This window comes from Globicephala melas, chromosome 20, assembly GCF_963455315.2.
Source record: "Globicephala melas chromosome 20, mGloMel1.2, whole genome shotgun sequence".
Classification (NCBI taxonomy): domain Eukaryota; kingdom Metazoa; phylum Chordata; class Mammalia; order Artiodactyla; family Delphinidae; genus Globicephala; species Globicephala melas.
The window spans coordinates 28,421,821-28,438,460 of NC_083333.1; the positions used below are offsets into that span (position 1 = coordinate 28,421,821).

The following is a 16,640-nucleotide window of genomic DNA, read 5'->3' on the forward strand; positions in this document are numbered from 1 at the left end:
TGAGGTTTTACGATATCTTTATTCTTTAATTACAGAGGACAAAGTTCAAGACAAAACATTCCAATGCGAATAAAAATACTGTCAATATTAGATTGTTTTTAAATGAAACTCAAGGTGCTGGACTGAAGGTGGCTCTGCAGAGTCACCACCTGTTCCAACCTGCTTAGATCCCAGATCTATGCAGCTGGATTGGGTGGGTGTCATTTCAAACACCCTTAGATCCTGACTATGGATATCCCTCTGTGAATAAGATTTTTAACCCCTAATTGGAAACTATTCTACATTTAACAGGTCAATATTAAGGAATTTGAATTTACTCTCTGTTATTTCCCAGAATCTGATCTAGTCAAAGATACACCCAAATGAGATTAACACAGTGCTTTTTCACTTCAGTCTTAACACAATGACCAATCAGTGCTCCTGGTGGAAAGATTACGGCTTGTGTCAACTGACAGTATTTCTTCTGCTGGACCTTATCTCCTATTACCCGTTCCATTGGGATAGATTTTATGGCAGGTCCCAAGATAGGAACTACATTTCCACTGAATTACATACTACATTCTCAAGACTGATGTTAGAACAACTGGTTTCATGAGGCAGATGTCACAAAGAGTTAACAAAAACAAAAAATCAAGTGACTTGTTTTACACTGATTTTAAGAAAAAATTCATTAAGAGATACATGTTTAGCCTTTAAATATAGAATGATTGTATAAATTAGATTTCAGCTGAAAGGACAATTTAGCAAGTCAGAAAAAGCTCCCAGAAACATACTGAAAATAATGCCAGATATACAATAAGAAACGGATTTTCTATGGAACTTCCATTTATCCTTTAGCCACAGTTTCAATGATTATATTTTCTGATCCAAAAATCAGAACACGTGGTTTGTCAAAGGATCTCTCTGTGCAACTCCTGGGTGTAAGAGGCGGCAAGTGGTGCTTTTATTTTTGTGAGGCCAGACACTGTAACCACCGAGCATTTTAACAGCTTGCACCAAAGTGACAGAATAGAGGGAATCTGGATTGTTCCAGGAAAGTTAGTTAATATGGTCACCAAAGTTACAGTAACCATAACTGATAGCTCTTCCTGCCCTTATTCTACTAAGAAGGAAATGTGACTCTCCTTTTCTCCTTTTTTTTGCATCTCTCTCAGGAGAGGGAGAGAGAGGGAGAGGGAGAGAGGGAGATCAAAACCACTGATTTGGAGGTCCCATCAGTTGCCGAAAGTTATATGTAGAGATAACTTTGCCCAAGAAGTCGGGACGAAGGGAGTTGTACTGCTACAAGAGCAACAATTTGGGGAAACCCTCCAATGGAAGATTAGCTCCTAATCACATGGGGCAGTGACCCTGCAGCAGCCTGTGCTGAAGAAATCCCTGTGTTAGAAAAATGCTACTGTGAACAGGTAGACAGGAACTATACACCAGCAAAGGAGGGCAAGCAGGCAGGAAATATGTCAATGTATCAAGCACGCACGCATGCACACGCACACACACACGCGCGCGCACGCACGCACGCACGCACGCACACACACACACACACACACCCCCCAAGTTTCCTGATTAGTTTCTTTCCCCAATCCCTCTTCTTCAGTCCTGCTTTCTAGCCAGCGCCCACGGCAGGAGTGGTAGGACAATTAGCAGGAAAGCTTGGAAGGGTTCTACCCCCACTTAAAAAATACCTTTGCTTAAAAACACTTGCATATCCAGTGATTAGCAATTAAGATGTGAAAATAATTAACTACTTAGTAGTTAAATTCTACGAATTATCAAAAGTCCTGGCCTCCTGGGATCAGCAGCGTTACAGAGGGAAATCACACGGCATTTCTTAAAGCTTTTTCTGAATGCTTAACAGGTCTCTTTCAGTGTTAATTGCACTTGTAAAACACAACTGTTTTTTTCCTTTAATCTCATATCTGTTCTTTTTTTTTTTTCATTTATAAAAAGAGAAAAGGGTCAATTTATCATTTGCTCTAGCTTTTCTAAATTTGATACAGATTCCACACGAATTTGTGTGACAGGTATAAGGGGAGTAGAGTACAGTTACTTTCGGGAGATTGAACTTGTCCTCAAGACACTTCAGAGCTTGGACTGCAGTGACTTTAGGTGCTTGTAGTAAGATTCATGGACCTGCAGGGAAGGGAGAGAAAAAATTACTGATACGGAGTTTGCAATTTAAAATAGCATACCTGGACTTCCCTGGTGGCGCACTGGTTAAGAATCCGCCTGCCAATGCAGGGGACACGGGTTCAAGCCCTGGTCTGGGAAGATCCCACATGCCGCAGAGCAACCAAGCCCATGCACCACAACTACTGAGCCTGCGCTCCAGAGCCCGCGAGCCACAACTACTGAAGCCCGTGTGCCTAGAGCCCGTGCTCCGCAAAAAGAGAAGCCACCGCAGCGAGAAGCCCGCGTACTGCAACGAAGAGACCCTGCTTGCCGCCAACTAGAGAAAGCCTGCGCACAGCAGCAAAGACCCAACACAGCCAAAAACAAATAAATATATTAGTAAAATAAAATAAAATAGCATACTTTTAATCAAGAAATTATCTGAACCTTATTTGGATCCTGATTCAAAAAATCTGAAGTGGGGAGAAAAGAAGAATTGAGCTAACTGGGGAAATCTGGACACTGACTGGGTAGCAGTTCATGATATTAAAGAATTACTGTTAATTTGTTTAGGTGTGAGAATGGCATTGTGTTTATGTTTTTTAAGAAGAGTCCTTATCTTTTAGAGATACATACTGAAATATCTATGAATAAAATTATCTGATATCTCGGGTTTGCTTCAAAATAATTCTTAGCTGGGAGGTTCAGATGAAATGCAACTGGCCATGAGCAGACAGTTGCTGAAACATGACAAAGGGTACGGGGGAGATGCACTGGAGTATGCTATTTGTGTATACATTTGAAATTTTTCAATTGTTGCTAAATAGTTGGGGAAAACTAAAAACCTGCACACTGCAGGAAGACCTTGTTCCCTTCAGAACCTGCTGCTCAAATAAAGAGACTGTCCGAAGTGGCCATGAGAGCTTTCAAAGCTTTCACAGATGATCAGTCAGAGGCCTTTCCTGCCTTAATATTTAAATGAACAATTTCAAAAGGTGAAAAGACTTTTTTTTTTTTTTACCTCTGTGTTGTTCAGTGGGGATTTCTTGGCCCATTCAAACAAGTTTTCGTACACATTCCCATCATAGCGGCCAAGCACAGAGCCCAGTGTCACATCCTGAAAATCAAATGCATCAACCAGAGCAACAGCGTCAGGGCGAATCACAGTCAGTAACTCCTTTACGCGCTCGTTCACTTGGGTGATCTGAGACTCTGTCATGATGCTCCCCTAAAAGAAACAAGCAAGCAACATAGGTACGTATAAATCTATTCATACGTGTATATATACACATACAACCACGAAGTAAACCACAATTATTTTTCTATAAAAAATTAAGAAATACATTAATAAAAGGACTTAAACTTAGAAAATACCTGAAGAAAATCCCCTGCGTTCCGACTGATTCCATACAGACAATACAAGAGACACAAATTCCTTAAGACGGCTTGGATGGATTTCTCTTGAATTTGGAGGAGTTTTTCTGAAAAGAGCTTAACCGCCACATAGTGGCAATGTGCCTAGAAAAAAAGAAAACACCAGAGTGCAAGAACCTTTGAAAAAGACTCAACAGTGATACAGTTTCTGCACTAAGAAAATGAGGCGGGTGGTGAAGGACGGAGAAGGGGAGGGGGAGAGAGGACCATCGCTGACCTCACTTGCTTGAACGAGGTCAACGGAAGTTAGGTTCCATGCTACCTCCTTGCTTTTTCTGTGAATCACTTCAGCTTGAAGGTTTTTCGCAGCAATTTCTACTAATCTGTTAAAAAAAGAAAAGAACTAGAAAACTGGAGCTCAAGGAAGTGATCGCTAGGACTTGTGCCTCCCGCCTCTCCCATCAAGCCCCTGGCCACAGAGGCCCCCGTGGCCCTGTCCCAGCTCTTGAGGGTGTACTCACCTGGCCGCACGAAGCTTGTACGCTTCTGTCAGGCTGTCAGGGCTGTTGATATCCACCACGGTTGGCCAGACGGCCACCTGCTGTGGCTGGATGTGCTGGCTGGGCAGGTCATTCAAGTAGGACACCATGCCACACACCAACTTGCCTGAGTGCACCTGGTCATAACTTTTCATCAGGAACCTGAAAGTCACCAGGACACATGCTTTCAGCAACTATGCTTCTCGTGAAACAGAAATAAAACGAACTCCTGAAATGACTTTAAGCTGTGGGACAACTGTTTCATACTAGCCTGACCCCAAGAAAAAACCGTGGGTCAGGATGGAAGGCAAAAATGACATCTTTCTGGAACAAATATAATGAGAAGAGAAAACATGGGAATAAGAACCAACGGAAAGGACTCAAACACTCTTGAGAACACATATGAGAAATCATGAATTAGATTCTCACCGGGCCGTCTGTAGCATCATGACAGTGTTTTCTCCCTCGAAGGTGCAGGTTGGGGTAAAATTGACATAAATATTTGGAAGTCCACTGCAGTGAGAATAGCCATGCCCGCCACAAGCCATCCGACATGCTTCAATACCAGTGTTAGTCGTCCAGGACGTGAAAGCCTTCAGCCCGGCAGTGAGGGCGTGAAGCTGAAGGGGGAAGCACAGGCCATCAGAACATCTGTGGTGCTGACAGCCCGCATTCCAATGAGACACACTTAGCCTCACTTAACAGCACTTGTCACTTTCAAAATCACTTGGCAGGGACGTCCCTGGCGGTCCAGTGGTTAGGACTCCACGCTTTCACTGCCAGGGGCCTGGGTTCCTGGTCAGGGAACTAAGATCCCACAAGCCACGTGGCGTAGCCAAAAAAAAACCAACCAACCAAACAGCAAACAAAATCACTTGCTATGCCATGTAAACTGAAAAGCAAGCTCATCTGATTGGCCTGGGCCAGCAACATTCCCCCACTCCCTTCTGAACTGTTCTACATGGCAAAAGTGGCGCCACTTAAGTTCCTTTGATTAATAAATGACCAACATGGTACAGTAATTCTGAAACTTAAAAACAAACCCACGCATCTTCACCTTTGATCCACTCTCAATTAGCAAACTCTCTCTGTATTTTGAGAATATATGGATTCTTTTCAAGATATCCCAATGTTTAATTTTCTCTGGACATGATCCAATAGGCAAATGTGAACTAGAAGGGTGCCCACAAGGGAGCAAGACACGACGCAGACCTCAGGCAGCTCACTCAGGTCCCCTTGGCTGATGTCTTCATTAATCCGATGATAGGTCTCTTTCATGTATGCGCCTACAAACTGGAAGGCATAGGCAGTGGCCAGGAGGGGAAAGAGTTTATACTGCTGGGTTTGATAATCCAAAATCTGTGGTTCTGGTTCACTAAAGCATGTAAAAAAAGGGGAGAAAAAATTAAATGCCTACACAGAGCTTCCTATGTGCCAGGTTCTGGTCTAAGCACTTTGAAAGACGAATTTATCAAATCCTTATAAAGATCCTGTGAGGGTAACTTTTATTACCCCCATTTTACAGATGGAGAAAATGAGAGGTTAAGAACCTAGAGAGCTAATAAGTGGCAGATCCTTGATTTAAATCTAGGGTATCTGGCTATAGAAGACCACGTGCTTAACCACCTTGATGAGCTGCCTTAGTTGGACAGGATTTTCTAGCTGACTTTCATATTTTTCTTAGTCTTTCCAATCTAAGAAAATTGTATCTCATGGCAACTTCCGGAACCAAAGTTCATTAACTTCACAGGAGGAAGACATTAAAGGGGTCTAGATGGCTGAATAAACTATATTCTGACCACAATTTGAGGAGACCCAATGCACTGAGTTAAATATTTGAAGTCTAAGCAGGTCTGCTCTTATCAATTTCTTTATTCCTTCTTTAAGAGTAAAAAATTTATCAAAGAGTCATGCCCAAGTAATAGGCAGTTGTAAGAATAAACCATGTCCACGAACACAACAGAGAATCAAGTTTAATGTCACTTTCACTATACCCGATTTGTAACTGTTAGTAGCAACTAGAATCTTCACACCACCTTCAGTGTTTTCAACATTTCATTTATAAAGCTCAAATAATATTACTGTTTTTCTTAGAAGGTTAAAAGTAATAATTAGGTGGTTATTCTCAACTTTCCACTTAAGGGAAGTCTAGGTTCTCAGACTCAGTACACTGCCATCCTAGCTAATTTTACAGCAAATGCACTTTCTCCACAACACATTTGGGAATTTTGATATTTGGATGGGGTCCAAGCCAGGTCTTCAGTACCAAGCTCATCTCCGACTCCACCCTTACCCTGGCTTGATTTCAGACTGATGCCTCACGGCACTGTAGCGGATGGCAATGGTGCATGCCTTAGACAGACACCGAGCGGATTCTCCCACAAGGAAGGACCTGATAAACACCATGGTCCCGTAGGTCAGCTTGTTACTCAGGGGTTTCACGTATGTGCCATCAGGCTTCACCTGGAAAAAGAACATGAGATGGATGCTTCCCTCTGTTAAAACCAAGTGGCAGTTTAGGCAAGTTGTTCTCAAAGTGTGGTCCCCAGAAAGGCAGCATCAGCATCACCTGATGCTCAGTCCCCACCCTGACCTCCTAAACCAGAAACTCTGGGGGCCAAGCACTCTAGGTTTTAGCCAGTCCTCCAGGTGATTCTAATGCATGCTAAAGTTTGAGCCCCACTGGTTTTGCAAAACAAAACATGCTCTTCATACCTGCCAACTGCTTTTGATTTCATGGTCATAATAAAAGCAGCTTCAGAAGTAAAAATCTGTTAGTACCTTCTAAAAGAACAGATCCTTCTAACCCCGTGATTATCAACAGCCACTGAAATCCCCGTCTGATACCTCTCCTCCTATTTTCTGTCTAAATATACCTGAGCGTGCTTCATCAGCATGTTTTCCCTGGGAATGCGATAATTGTCCATCTTCAGGTAGCCGTTATCCATCTCATCATAGCCAAATTTGGGGCCAATGTCTCCAACAGTAATACCTACCGCAGATGAAAGTCACAAGGTGTTTATGCTCTGGAATTCCTGGCTTCCCTCCTCTTCTTTAGTTACGTATTATACTTTTTGCAGAAGAAAGTGATTGGTTTAATTTTCACCTCAACATCAGATGAACAGTTCTAACCTGGTAAAGGCTTATGCGTCCCAAGTTCACGAATAGGTACAATGAAGGCATGTAATCCATAGCATTTCCCCTGAGTGATGAGTTGGGCGAGTACTATTGCATGATTTGAAGTCTTTCCAACTGCAACATCAAAGAGAACAAGAGAGGGAAGTGAGCAAACATTTTTACATTTTCATAGAAACAAAAGAGGGGGAAAAAAGCATATGTTAAATATAACACTAGATTCCATCAATAAAGTGTGCCCAGAGAGCTTTTCTTATGACAGTGTCATGCCTAGTTTTCAGAAGGAAATCCAGTTAAGCTGATAGTTATTAAAATTCATTGAATTTTGGCAAAGCGATCCTTCATTTTTTAAATATATATAAACACATTTTTAATTGAGATGTAATTGACATATGACGTCTAAGTTTAAAGTGTACAGTATGTTAATTTGATAGCATTTTTAAAAAGTAGGCTTTTCTACTTATTTTTCATTCATTTACATAAATAAATTTTTAGGATAATTCTAGAACATTACTTTAAATTACATCCTTTTTCTCCCTTAAGGCAGGGCTTTCGAAAACAGTAGCCACTAGCCACACGTGGCTGTTTACATTTAAATTAATTATAATTAAAGATTCAGTCCCTCAGGTCAGCTAGCTACATTTCAAGTGCTCAAAAGCTGAAAGTGGCTAGTAGCTACCACACTGAACAGCAAAGACAGAGAATATTCCATCATTGCAGAAAGTACTATGGGATACAGCTGCTTTAAGAGATTTTTGGTTAGTGCATCCAGAAATATTTCTTTTTTTGCATGCTAGTTTTCTTCCTAGCAAAACGTAACATCCCATATTAAAATATATAACGTGAATAACAAAATCCTTCAACCACTAATCTCATCTGAAATATATATCCTAAAACAATAACTCAGAATGGAAGATGATATTAAATAAATTTCATGTCAAAGCTATTTATAATAAAAATTTGAAAACAACTCAAATGCTTTCCAGTATGGAAATGACTAACCAAACAGGGAAAACTAAATTACTTTAAATGATGACTATGGAAACTATGCTAACACACGAGAATATTTAAATGAAAAACCATGAAAAGCAGAGTAAGATAGCTGCCCTTTCTACGCTTTGTAAAACATATAAATATCTGTAACATGCAACACAAGAGAATGTGAAATATCTTAGAATAGTTTAAGCTCTAAGAAGCTTTTTCTATATTTCAAAATTATATTCTCATATAAGCTCTACATTCTAAACACGTTATAATAAATCTTAAAACATCCAATAACTGTTAAAAAATTCACTTACGCCCACCAGGCCACCACTTGATGGAGGTCACAGTAGGACTATTAAGAATGAACTCCTGGGTTTCAGGGTCATAAGTGGCTGTGGTTTCCAAGCCTCGAAGATGAGTTCCTAAGAAAATGAATTACACCTACTTCAGACAGAATACAGGAAAAAACAGGTACAGGGTAAAATCTCCTGCCCAGTCCTTTAAAGCTCTAGCATCTCAGAGAGTAACAAAATCTAACAACAATAAAACATCTGTAGATGAACTACAAATGGTTAATAACCAAGATACGTAATTACATAAGCTTAATTAATTAATATGTAATTTCCTGATCTGTTCCTATTAAGCTGAAAATACAAATGTCAAGGATATTCCATTTCTGTACTTGATTTAGTGCACTTCTGTGGCAGTGGACATGGAACATTTATTTAGATCAACCAAAAGAAAATGTAAAATAAAGGCAGATTAGAATCATAGTTTCGTAAGGTCACAGGATACGAATTTAACAGGGAAGTTAACTGACCTTTTAAAGGCATATCTAAGCTGTTAGTGTGCCAATTTCAACTCATTGGTATTGTGTCTACCACACCAATGCAATGTTCTGGAATTCTGTATTATAACAAAGAATGAGAACACGTGACAGGAAGAGACTCGGCTAAAGTTCTTGTAAACTGAGAATTTATTTCAGAATGAATGCTAGAAAGGAAAACAAGAACTTAAAAAGTTATAACCAGGACTTCCCTGGCGGTCCAGTGGTTAAGACTCCGCGCTTCCAATGCAGGGGGCGCGGGTTCGATCCCTGGTTGGGGAACTGAGATCCCACATGCCTTGCAGTGCGGCAAAAAAAAAAAAAAAAAAAGTTATAATCATTATGCGGAAAAGACCTGGAACAGTCACTTTTTTTAATTTCTAAAAGTCCAATAATAAGGTCCAAGTTCACCCTGCAGACTCAACACTAAGCCTTAACTTATTCCTGGCTGGTTCACTAGTGTGACTAGGAAGAGTTTCCATTTTATGTATAATGGAGACAGACAGGGATTCGTGTTTTAAATCCTAATACAAACGTGCCAAAATTATTTGAAAAAAGTTACAGAAAAATGTTCTAAGTGACACTCTCCCTAGTAATACTATCCTGTAGCCAATGCTGAGAACCTTTTACCAAACTGCTTTGATAATGCCAGATCTCATTGAACACTTAAACTGTGAAACACTTAGAAACTCCCGAGTTAAATAACAGAAATGGACAGTTTATGTGTGATCCACAACCTCTCCCTGTGTGGGAATCAAGGAATCAGACACTAAGACTCCTTTCACCAAAGAAGAAACTTTTATAGAAAACGAGGTAGCATATTAAACAGAACAGGTAATGACAAAACGTTTTCAAATGCACAACTGAATCAAACAGTATTCCACTTCGAGTTTTAGGAAAATCCTCTAAAATACTATTTACCATGGAAGCTGAAAGCCAAATTAGCAATCAAATGAAGATGAAGTTGTACAGGAATAAGGAGCAAGTGGAAAATATACACTAGACCAGCTGTTCTGAAATGTCTGAGTAGGAAAAGAGAAGCCAGAAGTAAACAAATGGTAAACACAGATACCAATGTGGAACGGATGCTACCAGGCACAGCCACCACCTCCAGCCCCATCCAGTTCACAGGAAAAGACAGGTGAGGGATGGAAAGAAAAAAAAAGGTGGTACAGGGACTTCCCTGGTGGTGCACTGGTTAAGAATCCGCCTGCCAATGCAGGGGACACAGACTCCATCCCTGGTCCGGGAAGATCTCACATGCCGCGGAACGACTAAGTCCGTGCACCACAACTACTGAGCCTGCGCTCTAGAGCCTGCGAGCCACAAATACTGAGCCCACGTGCCACAATTATTGAGCCCACGTGCCACAACTATTGAAGCCCGCACACCTAGAGCCCGTGCTCCACAATAAGAGAAGCCACGCAATGAGAAGCCCATGCACCACAATGAAGGGTAGCCCAACTCTCCACAGCTAGAGAAAGCCCATGCACAGCAACGAAGACCCAACGCAGACAAAAATAAATAAATAAATATATATATATTTTAAAAAGCAGAAAGGCAGTACATACAGAATATGAAATCAACTGCCCGGAAGTACAACTTATCTTATTTTTTCTAAACTGTGGCCAAAGCCACTTTCAGAACTTTACTGAATTTACTGAATCAAGGCACAAATAATGTCAAGGTACAAAATGCTGCATGTTTTGGTTATATAAGCCACTCATTTCCCTTCAGCAAGTCAAAGAGCACACATTCTGTTAATCTGTATTTCTTCTGCAATCTGTGCAAGTTCATTAAGGTATCAGTAGCAAAGATAACCAGATAGTAATGAAGAAAAAGAGACGGGTTCAGGCTCTATATACACACAAATTCCATACAACTTCAGTAAACTTGAAAAATCACTTATTAAGTAAGGCCTGACTTGTAATTCTTGACCTTCTGAAGGGGAACCATGAATAATCAATCAGCATGTCTGTGATAATATAAGCTTTTATTTCCACCGACCAAAGCATTGTCTATGCCGAGACTTATATGTGTGAAAACCCTGGCCGCTGCAGAAAGACTGCATTTAAACAGATCTTACACAGCACGTGGATATGCCACTGCTGACACGTGGTGGACACTCCATGCATGCTAAGCTCGAAGAGCCCCGCCCAACCCAGAAGGTAGACTGAATGCACCATACCATGACCCATCTCTGTCTGGGCATAAGTGCCAATGATCTCCAAGTTCCAGGTGGGCACGAAGAAGCGTTCCTGCTGTTCCTCGGTTGCCTGGTGAAGCAAGGTGGGCAGGAACATGCCCAAGTGAAGATCCAGAGGCCCAGACTGCCCTCGGTGCACAAGGCTTCAAAGAAATACCAAGGATGGGCATTTGAGAGAAGAGTCATCAGGTGTGAGAGAATCAGCAATTTGAACAAACAGAGCAAGGGAAGGAGGAAAAAAACCCTTCTGTTAAGTATGAATTAATGGGTGGACTTTATTATGGATGGGAGCACTGCCCTGTCTGTATTACTTTATAACTCTTAGCAATTTCCATTTTTCTTATGTTGGCGAGAAGTATTTTCTAAGGCTACTCATCTCTAAAATTAATTAATCTTGGTAGGGATTGGCTACCGATGCCAAAGCCTGTGCAGCATAAGACCATGTGCGCAAGGCAGAGGATTCGAGCCTTGCAATTAAAGTAAATAAAAAACCTGAGAAGGCTGGATGGAATGGAGAATTTAAGTTGTACAGTGACTTATTTAGTCTAATGAAAAGTTGAGACAGGAGAACACAGTGGTTCTCTTGGACAAAAGTTTCTCCAGGATCTAATTCCAATAATGCTTCTAGGCTAGAATCTTTTCTGTTTGTCCATAAAGCATCCAGCATTAATCCGCATTCCTCACATAATTCTGGTCATTTCATTTGGATCCATCACAAATATCCAGCCACATGCTACTGAAACAATGTAATACAAAAATTGACAGTGCTCTTCATCCCAATAATTAATTTCAGAAATAAAAAGACATGTGATTTTTAGTGAAGACCGTAACATTTACAAATAACAGATTCATGCATAACAAGCTCTCCATTACAATTATATGGGAATTATCACAAATGATAATAAACATGTTAGTTGTCATTTTAAATCCACTTTCTAAAGTCATTCTTTTCCATTTAAAATTTGCAGGTGCCTTAGACTTTTATGTGAATTTATTTCTAATAGGAAATAGTTCTATATGGCTTTGTATTGTTGCATGCTACTGGCATTTTATTTAACTTCCAGCTCAAAATTAATCAATTCTATGTTACTCTTCCTGTGCTCATTATCTTAGAAATGAGCCTAAACATTTCAGTTTCAAAATTTCTCCAACTGTTCCACTTGAGGAGGAGAATAATCAGGACAGGGTGCTCTAGGCAGGGGCTGACATGTGATGTTTTCCAAAGAGGGCGGGGGGTGGGCTGAGCTTTCAGCTAACCAATTACATAAAGATTGAAGAATGCATGAATAACTTCCTCATTTTACAGAGAAATTAAAGCTGAGGTGAATTATGTGTCTTCAGGTCAAAAAGATAATGGCAAAACAAGGACAAGAATCTCATCTCCTAATCACGTCTTCTAGTGCAACCTGGGCTGAGGACAACAGTGGGGACACTAGAAAGACTTGCCAAAATCACAGCTAGACTCGGAAGCATCAAAGTGGAAATCCTGTAAGATGTCACCACTGGTGCAAACTGGGTGAAAGGTTCACGGGACGGCTCCGTGCTATTTTTGCAACTTCCTATGAATCTGTAATCATTTCAAAATAAAAAGTTAAAAAAAAGAAAAAAAGTGGAAATCCCTGGAAAAACACATTCCAGGGATGAGAGAGTACTTTTCACGCACAGACAGGAATGTCAACTGTGCTGTTTTTAAAAGAATGATGTGTAGGAAGAAAAATTAATGTGCGCCTAGGAGCTAAAAGAAGAAAACTCTGAAGTAGGACTGAAAGCTGTGGCCTGGGGCCAGCCACTCACGGTGCTGAGAGGCTACTTTCCATGACTAGAAACCAGAGCGATTCCTGGTGAAGGAGAGGCCATTCAGAGGCGCCCAGACTCGTCATGGGTGGGCGTGTATTCGGGAATAATGAGGGGCACCAAGGGTTACCACAGAGTACACTCAGGAGGGCAGGGGTAAAACTACTTATAATCAGAAACTGTCTTGAAGCAAAAAAATGTTTTCAGGAGAAAAATGTCTCTTGTGACTAGGATAAGGATTATTCAGAAGTGGATGAAATGCAGAAATGTTACAAGGAGAAAGTGACCTGGATAGTTTTTGATTTAAATCAAGTATTTGCTATACCATTTATGCATGATAAAGATCATATATTATTTTTAATTAATTTATTTTAAAATTGCAAAGCACCAACATTTTGCTTGGTAAAGAGCTGGAGTCGATTCTTTCAAAACCGTAACACCAGAAGGCCTTCCCAGGCTCTCCTACATGATACAGGGCTGGGAAGGCTAGCAGTCAATACTGAGGACAAAATTATTAGATTAATAATATATGAGAAAGGAAGAAATCAAAATAGCATCTCCACGGACAATATGATTATAATCCTAGGAAATCAACAAAAACAAAACACCATCAATAATAAATGAATTTAGAAAAACCAGGATTAAAAAAAAAAATCACTCATTCTTATCCATTAGAACCATTCAAATAGAAAACCCTGGTAAAGAGAAAGGTGATTTATAACAGCAACAAAATATTTAAAAAATCTGTTAAGTAATTTAGCTCAGAATATTACAGATTTAATTAAGAGAAAATATAAATGCCTAACAGGATGAATAAAAGATATGAAAATGGACAATAGGAAAGAAATTGCTAATTCTTGGCTGAGAGGACTAAATAAAATTAATACTTCCCAAGAAAATACAGGGATTTAAGGCAATGGGTTTTAAATTCCTACAGGATATGTTTTCGAACTTGGCAAATTGAAATCAGAATTCATCTAGGAGAATAAGTATGCAAGGACACCAAATACATATAAATTGAAATATAGCAATAGTAGGCTTATTCTATCAGATTTTTAAATATCTTAAAAAGCAACAATGAGCCAAGCTTATGATGCTAGGAGAAAAATAAAGAAAAAAATTAATGTAATATATTTAAGGTTCCATAAATAAACTGAAACTATTACAAAACTCTAAGATGAACCAGAAAGAACATAACGAGGGGAAAGAGCTACTAGTTAATAAACACAAAAATAGTATGGGGTTCACTCATCTCTGTATCATACACAAGTCAAAGCATTAAACACAAATCAAACAAACAAAAAAGGGAATAAAATAGAAGATAATTATCCAAGATACGGGAAAAAGAAAACTTATACCTATTCAGAGAAGGATGCACTGAATACATAAGGCCAAAATGCTTAATCAAACAGAGGCAATAGAAAGAAATATTGGAAGGATACAATAAAATCTTGTAAGATCAATATGCAGATTCTATGTATTCAATACTCAAAGGAGAAAAACCCAGTTTACAGTAAGCTAAACATGTAACATCCAGGCTCATAGCACTGGAAGAATTAAAACTTTAACTCTTAGATATATATAAAAGTAGAAAAAAACAAAGTAATCACGTTGATAGGACTATGGAGACACGAACTCACTAAGTACATCAAAACTTGTTCCATGTCTTGAGCAACAGAAGCTATGAAGTGTTCATTCCCTTCAGATGTAGTAATTCATTTCTGAGAAAGATATTCCAAAGGCATAACCCAAAGAACACAGTTTCTGTAAAGAGACTGATATTGTTATTACTGACAGTGGGGAAATTAGAATACCCAAGGAGCAAGTCTCATGGGAAGTCCATAAAGGTAAGAGAATCCCTCCTGGAAAAAGAAGACAGGAGACTCTCGGAGAGACAGAGCAGTGAGATACAGGGAGAGAAAGACTAGTGACTTACAAAATCGAGTTTACTATTTATTTTTCAAGTTTCAAAGGAAGAGTATTTTCACATTTGAGTATTAGTGATGGGAATTTGCAAAGAATCTGCACCACCATCTTCAAGGATGGTAAGTATGTACTACATAAGCTCTATTTTCCTTAATAATTAAAATAACAATAACAATAATAGAAAAGGCAAGAAGAATTCCTATTACGTGGCCAGAACATGAAATGATCAAATACCTGTGAAGACCAAACACACTACTTGCTTTGTGACCTGGAGAAACGTATGGTCAGGATGATACCCCTGGACCACGTCCCAGACTGTCCCTTTAACACCAGAACCCCAGGAAGAGGGTGCCCTCCTTGGCCCAGGCCTCTGCCTTTGATTAAGGCTCACGCACTCACAGACCACATGTGTGTTGGGGCTTGTGTGCCTATACAGACAGGTGTGTATTTAGAGGAGGGAAGACACAATTCTCGAGGGAAGAGAGAAAACTGGTGACCTAGACTTTCTGCAAGTGGTTGAATTTTAAGATTCTTGAGGATTCTGGAATAAGCCTGAGAAATTTTGAGTCTCTCACTTCTCAGCGGCTACCCAGAGGTGAAAGAATCCCAAACTCGAAGTTATAGCCAACTCTGTGAGAACACTTAGATAATCACTGTTGACCAATGTTCCAAAGTCTCAGAATTTAAATGGTCAAATCTTCATCCTGTACAAGTTGCTCTATTTCCAATCCCGTTGGTGTTGAAGTACTTTTTATATATTCTACATAAGACCGTACTGTCACAGGATGCAAATTAGCCAACAAACTGACTGGCTTCTCTGGAAAAGAACAGCAGTCAGTGAAGCACAACTAATATGAACTGACAAAGTTCCAGCAAGAAACAAGACCTAATCTTAAAACTCTGTTCTCTAAATAAACCATAAAGATTGAGACAGAGTTGGTTCGAATACAAAAAAGCATTCGAAAACTAGAAGGAATAAGGGAAAGAAAACTCTAACAAATACAAACTCGCCCAGAGCAACAAAGGACCTCAGTCCAACGTTCTGGGCTCCTCAAACCAGTGAAGTTCAAGTCTTCATTTCCTCCTCTCTTCCTTCAAATATACATTTGAAATGTACCTTATAGATAGAGGCAGAAGGATTAGACCAACAAGAGATACACAGATCAGACTCACTTAGCCTCACAACAGTTTACATCTTATGCCCCCTATTTCAAAGCTATCTCAAGATAACAAAACACGAGGGCACACTCCAAGAGAGGAACATTGTAGGAATGTGATATTCCTTCCGTTAGGATACCTTCCTTCAGGTCTGTCATCTCAGTGTTGACCATCCTGAAGATGGCCATGGGTGTTTGGCAGGGTGTTCATAAAACTGTACCATGACCAGAATCTGCAGTTCCCACAGGCATTATGGGAAAGAACATTTCCTTAAACCAATTTGCAAACCAAAAAGCACCAAATCAAACACAAAAATGAAGTCTTCCTGATATCTGCATCCTTTTCTCATTCTTTTTCTTTACTTTCCTTTATTTACATAAGGGAAGCATTATGAACCGGGCAGCTCAAATTCCAAGACACTCAAACCTGTCAGTGGCCTCATCTATGAAAACAAACCTGTTTCACAAGACTAAACACAAAACTTTTTGAAAGTAGCCAGGTTTTTAGGAACAATTTAACCAAGAATTACTGGTAATATAAAGTCCATGGACATGAACAGAAAAATGAATAAAAAGCAATGAAGAGCATC

At 39.7% G+C, this 16,640-nt stretch overlaps 1 protein-coding gene across 3 annotated transcripts in view; it reads right to left on the bottom strand.

Annotated features, from left to right (window-relative positions):
* Nucleotides 1-16,640, bottom strand: part of ACOX1 (acyl-CoA oxidase 1) — a 22,846-nt gene continuing 6,206 nt past the window's right edge. For 2 of the 3 annotated variants that reach the window (XM_030837729.3, XM_060291257.1), the window contains exons 3-14: nucleotides 11,156-11,316; nucleotides 8,456-8,563; nucleotides 7,155-7,274; nucleotides 6,899-7,014; nucleotides 6,316-6,485; nucleotides 5,235-5,397; nucleotides 4,452-4,642; nucleotides 4,005-4,184; nucleotides 3,761-3,866; nucleotides 3,484-3,627; nucleotides 3,131-3,337; nucleotides 1-2,130 (exon numbers count right to left, since the gene is read on the bottom strand). In XM_030837729.3, coding sequence (XP_030693589.1) covers nucleotides 2,080-2,130; nucleotides 3,131-3,337; nucleotides 3,484-3,627; nucleotides 3,761-3,866; nucleotides 4,005-4,184; nucleotides 4,452-4,642; nucleotides 5,235-5,397; nucleotides 6,316-6,485; nucleotides 6,899-7,014; nucleotides 7,155-7,274; nucleotides 8,456-8,563; nucleotides 11,156-11,316 — 1,717 coding nt within the window. In that variant the 3' untranslated portion in view covers nucleotides 1-2,079. The remainder of the gene's footprint in view (nucleotides 2,131-3,130; nucleotides 3,338-3,483; nucleotides 3,628-3,760; nucleotides 3,867-4,004; nucleotides 4,185-4,451; nucleotides 4,643-5,234; nucleotides 5,398-6,315; nucleotides 6,486-6,898; nucleotides 7,015-7,154; nucleotides 7,275-8,455; nucleotides 8,564-11,155; nucleotides 11,317-16,640) is intronic. The other variant, XM_030837730.3, reaches the window with a different exon arrangement.